Source organism: Cornus florida, unplaced genomic scaffold (genome assembly GCF_030987335.1).
Source record: "Cornus florida cultivar Cherokee Brave unplaced genomic scaffold, ASM3098733v1 CherokeeBrave_3.0.0_Hap2_Chr03, whole genome shotgun sequence".
Classification (NCBI taxonomy): Eukaryota; Viridiplantae; Streptophyta; class Magnoliopsida; order Cornales; family Cornaceae; genus Cornus; species Cornus florida.
This window is the reverse complement of record NW_026775573.1, coordinates 69,782,278-69,788,807: the sequence shown is the minus strand read 5'-3', so window position 1 is coordinate 69,788,807 and position 6,530 is coordinate 69,782,278. Positions and strand designations below refer to the sequence as shown.

General features: G+C 34.3%; 1 protein-coding gene across 1 annotated transcript; it reads right to left on the bottom strand.

Moving 5' to 3' along the window:
• Positions 1-2,845: 2,845 nt before the first annotated feature.
• On the bottom strand, positions 2,846-6,308 carry LOC132301722 (peroxidase 10). The gene is made up of 4 exons (XM_059798951.1): positions 6,084-6,308; positions 4,133-4,324; positions 3,862-4,027; positions 2,846-3,255 (listed from the first exon to the last, which is right to left on the bottom strand). Exons 1-4 carry the CDS (start codon positions 6,306-6,308, stop codon positions 2,846-2,848), a joined length of 993 nt encoding a protein of 330 aa, XP_059654934.1.
• Positions 6,309-6,530: the final 222 nt, after the last annotated feature.

Below are 6,530 nucleotides of genomic sequence, written 5' to 3'. Positions count from 1 at the left end.
CCAAACTCAAAGAATGGTCAGAAATGGGTTCTAATAAGGGTGAAAGAAGCGCGTAGTCAACACGAACACTAAACGCAAAGGCCCTTCTATATTCTGACGAAGGAATGAAGCTCAAAAGAGGAGAGAGAAGGTGGCAGCACCCCTTGGGCTGCCATGGGAGCTCCAGGTCGTGCATGAAGAGGGGAGAAGATGAAAAATGAAATATCTTACCCCCCTTTTATAGAAATCTCAAAAAGTGTCCCGAACGGGCCCCGCCGGGTCCGAAAAAGTAAAATTTGAGCATACGCGCTCAAATGGCAAAAATTTTTGAACAAAAAAGATTCAAAATGATAAAATATGAACAACGGAAGAAACAGCGTTGAAAACTGAGTCCCGAGCAGAAAGTTATGCCCAAAACAAGTTTGGCGCAAACCGGGGCCAGAAACCCTGAAACTGGAAAACATCGACCAGGAGGAAATTCCAAGAGTACACAATTCGACGAAATGTGAAAATGAATCCCGTACAAGGATCCAGGCTCAAAACAATACATTTTGCAATAACTTTCATTAATTGCACAATTGCCCCTCCAAAAAGTGAAAACTGCACTTATGGCCCAGAATGAAAATATCTTCCAAAAATATTTTCTTAAAAACCCCTGAAATAAAATATCTTCAAAAGATATTTACGAAAAACACCCCAAGAAAAGAAAATAATTTCAAAGAACTTTGCATCCATGCCCCTATGGACACCGGAAACAACCAGAGTACTTTCTTGCGAAAATAAAGATACGTATTTCATGGAAACCACTCAAGATGGAGATACATGAAGTCAAAAACCAACTCCGAACACAAGAAGTGTGGTTACGCCAACAAAGTGTCAAACGGGGAAAAGACAAAATAGGGAAAAGGATGAAATAGGAAAAATGACAAAAAGTGAATAGTGTCAAAAAACGAAAAATGCAAAAATGACTCGGTCCTCAAAGGAAGTTGTCAATCCATATAAAAGAGTCTCGGAAATCACTCCAAAGCACTCGAGACGACACTAAGCGAAGAGGAACTGAACTCCGAAAGGAAAGACAACGGAAAAAAAATATTCGTAAAAATCCGGGTCATTACAGAACGATACTCGACATGCAAAACGAGGCGATAAATAAATAAATCCCGAAAAATGAGAAACATTATAGTGTGTATCAACTTGCATCACAACTAGTAGATTTTACATTGGGTGTGTACCCAAGAATCAAAGTTTTTGATCTCTATTGAGAGGGGTTTTCCTTATACAATCCTTGTGTCTTTGTGGCTGTGAACTTCCATCAAACAGATTAGGGTTTCATCACCCTATTGACATCTGTGTGTATTGGTATCAAGCCATGGTGCTTCATTGGTTTGAGAAAGGTGTTTAAGTGTTGAAAAAGTGTAAGAATCAATTCACCCCCACCCCCTCTTGGTTCATCATAGATTCATTTAAGCAGGTTAATGTGAATACACATTTCATTTTATGAAGCATTTCATTTTATGAAGCATTTCATTTTATACATGAACATATATAGACTCGCCTGAAATATATATTTATATGATCATATACGTATAATAAATCAAAACTTACATGTTGCTTGTTGGAGATAGCAGCTTCAGTTGCAGAGAGGAGAAATACGAATGGTGAGCTAAAGTAACAACAAATGGATCTTATAGAGAAGGTGATACAACAGTCATATGCAAGGGCATTTTCATCATTAAATGTGAAGGTGAAGTAATGTGCCCTCCAGAAAGTACACTCTGGTGACCTCTAACGGGTAATATGCAATATTTTTATAGGGGTGCAACTTGAGTTAGGTAACCTGAACCCAACCCGTTTTTTAACAGGTTTGGACAATTATTTTTATAATTAGGGTTGGGCTTAGGTTGAAAAACCTCAACCCAAATTTAATTAGGGTTGGGTTTGGGTTGAAGTGCTAGCAACCCGAGCCAACCCAAACCCAAATTCTAATATTATTCATAAATATTTTTACTTTTAAATACATTATATATAATATTTAAACTATGACTACTTTTTTTCTTTTCAACTTGTTTTGTTAAATCTTAACTTATTATATGTTAACATTTAAGTGAATTAATTTTCTAAAAATTTGTTTGTAATTTATTAAAAATCTATAGAAAGTCTTTAAACTTTTTATTGTTTAAGAGTAATTTAATCTAAAACTAATTCAAGATCATATTAAATTTTCGGTGTAAAGATTAGTCATATGAGTAACCCGAATTAACTCAAAGTTTTTACCCGGAATCTAAGCCCGAGTTGCAAGCCCGAATTTAAAAGGATGGGTTGGGCTTGGACTTGGGTTTAGTAGTTAAGGTTGAGGATAGAGTGAGGGTTTGGGTTGAGTAGTTAAGGTTGAGGATAGGGTTAGGGTTGGGTTTGGATTTAGCATTTCGTATGGTGGGTTGGACTCAAGTTATACCTCAAACTCGGATTGGAGTTGGGCTCAAGTTATAACTCAAACTCGCCTAATCCGCCTAAGCTATAGCCCTACATTTTTATAGACATGCTACAAAAAATAGTATAGGAGCTAGCTTCTTGCAACTACTCAATAGTTCATGAAATTTTTGCATTTTTGCCCACATAGTATGCAACAACCATCCTCAAAGAGGGCGGGAAGATTTTGAGTCCAAGTGTGGGAAAAAGTGTTTGTGTGTTTGCTTTACCATTCAAAAATAAATAAATAAAATGATCATGCAGCAACCATCAATACAAGATATATTCATCCAAGAACAACATTTAAATTTATTTATGCATCCATGGTTTATATATCTCACACCATAAGTTACAGTGGTTCCATACAAGGGGTGACATTTAAGACCCCATGCCAAATCTAGTTTACAGATCCACATTTCTTCCTAATCTCCCCATCTTTGCCAGTGAGTATCCCAATATTTCCAAGCTTCACCATGGATGCTGCAAAATCCTTGGAGAAAAGAGAAGGGTACATGCTATAGTCATACACCATTGCAGCAGTCCTTGGATTCCCCATTAAGGCTTGATCAGATTCAAGAAGTCCCATTTTGTTCACGAGGTTCTTATAATACGTATTGTCGAATCTGTAAACAGTTTGGGAGTCAAGTGGAGCAAGGTTGCTGTTTGATCCATCTACATTAGGGCATGTACTTTGCAAGTTGGAGCGAAGTGAAGAATCAAGAAGTGGATCAGGCTTTCCAGTGCCTTTGAAGTCGAACAGTCTATTCTTGAATGTGAAGCATTGAGCATAACCTATAGTGTGTGCTCCTAAAACATAAAGGAGTGACAGCACCATATATATATGTCAACATTAATATACAGAAATCACAAACAATACTTCTCTTTGTTTATTTTTAAAAACAATGAGTACAGTACTAAAAAATTAATACTTGTCGTCCATCTCCACACCAGTGAGAAATTCATCTTCCACAGCAATAATGTGGGCACATTGATACAATGAAACATGTCAAGTTTGAATTTTAAATATAAGAGATAAGGTTATGTTTCATTCTCATTTTTTTTTTCTTTTTCATATTTAAATTTTTAAAAATAACACTTGTCGTCTTGTGTCATATCAGTGGTGTGAAGGAGATTCCTCCTCACTCGTGTGGAGATAAACAAGTATTATTTGCGGATAATCACCTCATCTTAAGATGTATTTAAAGGTTCATACTAATAATCCCACTGTGTTCTACACAGTAACTAAAGTTTTTTTTTTTTTTTTCTTTTTTAGTCCCTTATAAAATAAAATAAGAAAAAGACCTTTTTAAAAGGAGAGGTCAGGTGTTTGATCAAGTATTAGTGAAGACATGCGTGTATGTGTTTGCTTAACCTTTCAAAAAAAATAATAATAATAAGTGTATAGGACTTTACCTGATAGAACTACAACATCCTTCAAGTCAAGACCATTTGCTGCAAACTTAGCAGTGATATTTCCCAGAGGCTCAAAAGGCGACGGTAACTTTTCATTCGCCGCGTTCTCACTTGCAGTGAACCCATCTCTCCGGCCTAATCCCACAGGCCAGGGGGTCCCTCCAGACTTAAGCAAAAGAAAAACGAAACAGAACACAGAAATAAAACATGTTAATTGCAAAGTTGTCGAAATTAATGTAGATATGCATAGAAAGTGTGCCAATTTAGTTACCAGAAAGACAGCTTCTCTAGCTGCTAGAGTTAATATATCAACACATGAAACAATTAACGGACAAGCTCGTTCAACATATGCCTTTATATTCTCAATCACTTCAAACCCTCGAGCTGAATTGCGGTTAGGTAACGCATTCTTCTCTCCCATGAAATTTTCAGTGTTATCAAGGAGCACCGAACCATCGCAACCCTATGCCATGAAAGAAAATCGAAAGAGGTTGTGACTATATATATATATATATATTCACAAATTTAATTTACAGATAATTGCAATCATGTTTGAACTAATTTTACAGATAATTGCAATCGTGTTGGAACTCTCACTATGCATATATATATATATATAAGTAATTGTATTTATAGAGCTCTATCATTATAATAACAATGAGCTCTCCCACGTTTACAGAAATTAAAAAATTGTCACAATCAATATTATATTGGAGAACTCGTAACTATTGTCAAAGGAAGCTTTCTTGACAGCATATTACGCTCTATATATATAACAAGTTGGCTCAAGAAGGGGTAGTTTGTACTAAGTAGTTGAGGATTCAAATTCTCAATTTCTTACTGGTATACGTAACTAACTATCTATAAAAACAATGAAAACAAAACTATGTATATATATACACTACTATATGGAAGTGGTACTTCTTTACTCTGAAGGCTCGGCTCCCAATAAAAGCAAAAGTTTATGCATTAATGCCTCGACTTTTACTAAGGGAAACCTTCAACTCTCCCACTGAAAGTGACTAAGTGGTATTTCTTGTCATGCATTGTAGGAAAAACAAAAGAAAAAATAAAAATAAAAATAAAAAAGTAAAAAATGAAATAAAGAAGTAATGAGTATTGGAGATTATTGGGATTCCCTTACAGTTTTAATGGCATCTAGGATGAAAGCTCTTAAAAAATAAGATTCTCAATTATCTTGCGGACAGAAGAAGATAACTTTATTGAGAATCTACCATTAGAAGGAATTCCATTAAAAAGTTTTGATTCCACGTACAAAAGATAAAAGAATTTTTCAGAAAGTCTTTAATTCTACAGTCCACGGCCAAACAATCATTATGACTTCTCCTTTATCAGAGAACTAGCAACGTTATATGATAAGAAGACAGAAATTACTAGTGGACCATTCGACTGCAGAGTAATTCAACACATGCCATCCAACCACTATACGGACTCCGAAGTTTAATTTTCGATTTCAATATTTTATGTATAAAAAGGGGGTATTGTTTACCCTCATATTATCTTTTGATCAGTTTTCTATTCTCTTTTTTGTAATATTTCTAAGTGTGTACTTTGCATTGAAGTTGAAGAAAGAAAGTTTTTTGTAAGTTGTTTTCAAGTTTTAAATTATTGTTTTTAATTTTAATATTATTAGTGCTTTATATATTAGTATATCTAGTGGTATGTCTTTTAGTAATTAATGCTTTGATAATGCCTTAGTGGTATATCTAGTAGTAGTGTTTTTCCCATTATTAGTACTATTCCATTGTATCTTTTATTCCATTAAAATAAAGATGTAATGTTTCTTCTTCTTTCAAAATGAAAAAGTTAAGGGTTGAGTCAACAATTGAAATGTTGGTGTGATTACCTACAATAAAAATAAAAATAAAATAAATAAAATAAAATAAAAACTCATAAGAGGGTTGTGTCATACTTTTGTGTGATTACCTATTATAAAAATAAAAAATAAAAAAACTCATAAGAAAAGGTTTTAATTAATTTTCTTCACCCTACATGGCCGGTTCTAATTAAATCCTAGCGAACTGACCTTAAGCACCATTTAAGTTACCATTAGACAAATATTACAAGTCTATTATATACATGAAACAGTGTGTGTTTATATATATATATATATATATATATATATATATATATATTGTTGTTAAAAAAATAAAAATAAAAAAGATGGAGGAGGGAATAGATTTGAAGAGAAGAAAATTTACATTTACGAAACAATCATGAAACTGCAAGCGAAGAAGGGATGCAGCTATTCTGGTGTCATTCCTTAAAGCTGCCCAAACACCATATCTTACTATCATAGACAAATTAGGGCATGATCTATCATAAAAATTGTAATCAAGTTGCCCATAAGCACGAGGCTTAGGAGACGAAAACGGTATTAGAAACAACAAGGGAATAATGAGGTTGGGGAAGAGTTTGAAACCCATAGGTTATGAATGAATGAACTGTTTGCGCATGTAATTATGCAAATTATGATAGTGGTTTATAAGCAGAAACAGGATATTAACGAATAGAGATCATTGGCTAAGCTTAGGGAGCTAGTGGTAGAGCCACTATGGTTGATAAAACCTAATGGCCGTGTCTGCAACTTCAACTTATAGTTTTGTATTAATTTGAAGGAGATAAGTACTGCCTCACGTCACATATTC

What these genes read in the sequence shown, in the direction of transcription:
- LOC132301722 (XM_059798951.1), bottom strand. Translation starts at nt 6,308, where the DNA reads ATGGGTTTCAAACTCTTCCCCAACCTCATTATTCCCTTGTTGTTTCTA. An exon ending in TTCATGATTGTTTCGTAAAT is followed by an intron (nt 4,325 to 6,083) that starts GTAAATTTTCTT and finishes TTCATGGCATAG; the next exon opens with GGTTGCGATGGTTCGGTGCT. An exon ending in CTAGAGAAGCTGTCTTTCTG is followed by an intron (nt 4,028 to 4,132) that starts GTAACTAAATTG and finishes CTTTTGCTTAAG; the next exon opens with TCTGGAGGGACCCCCTGGCC.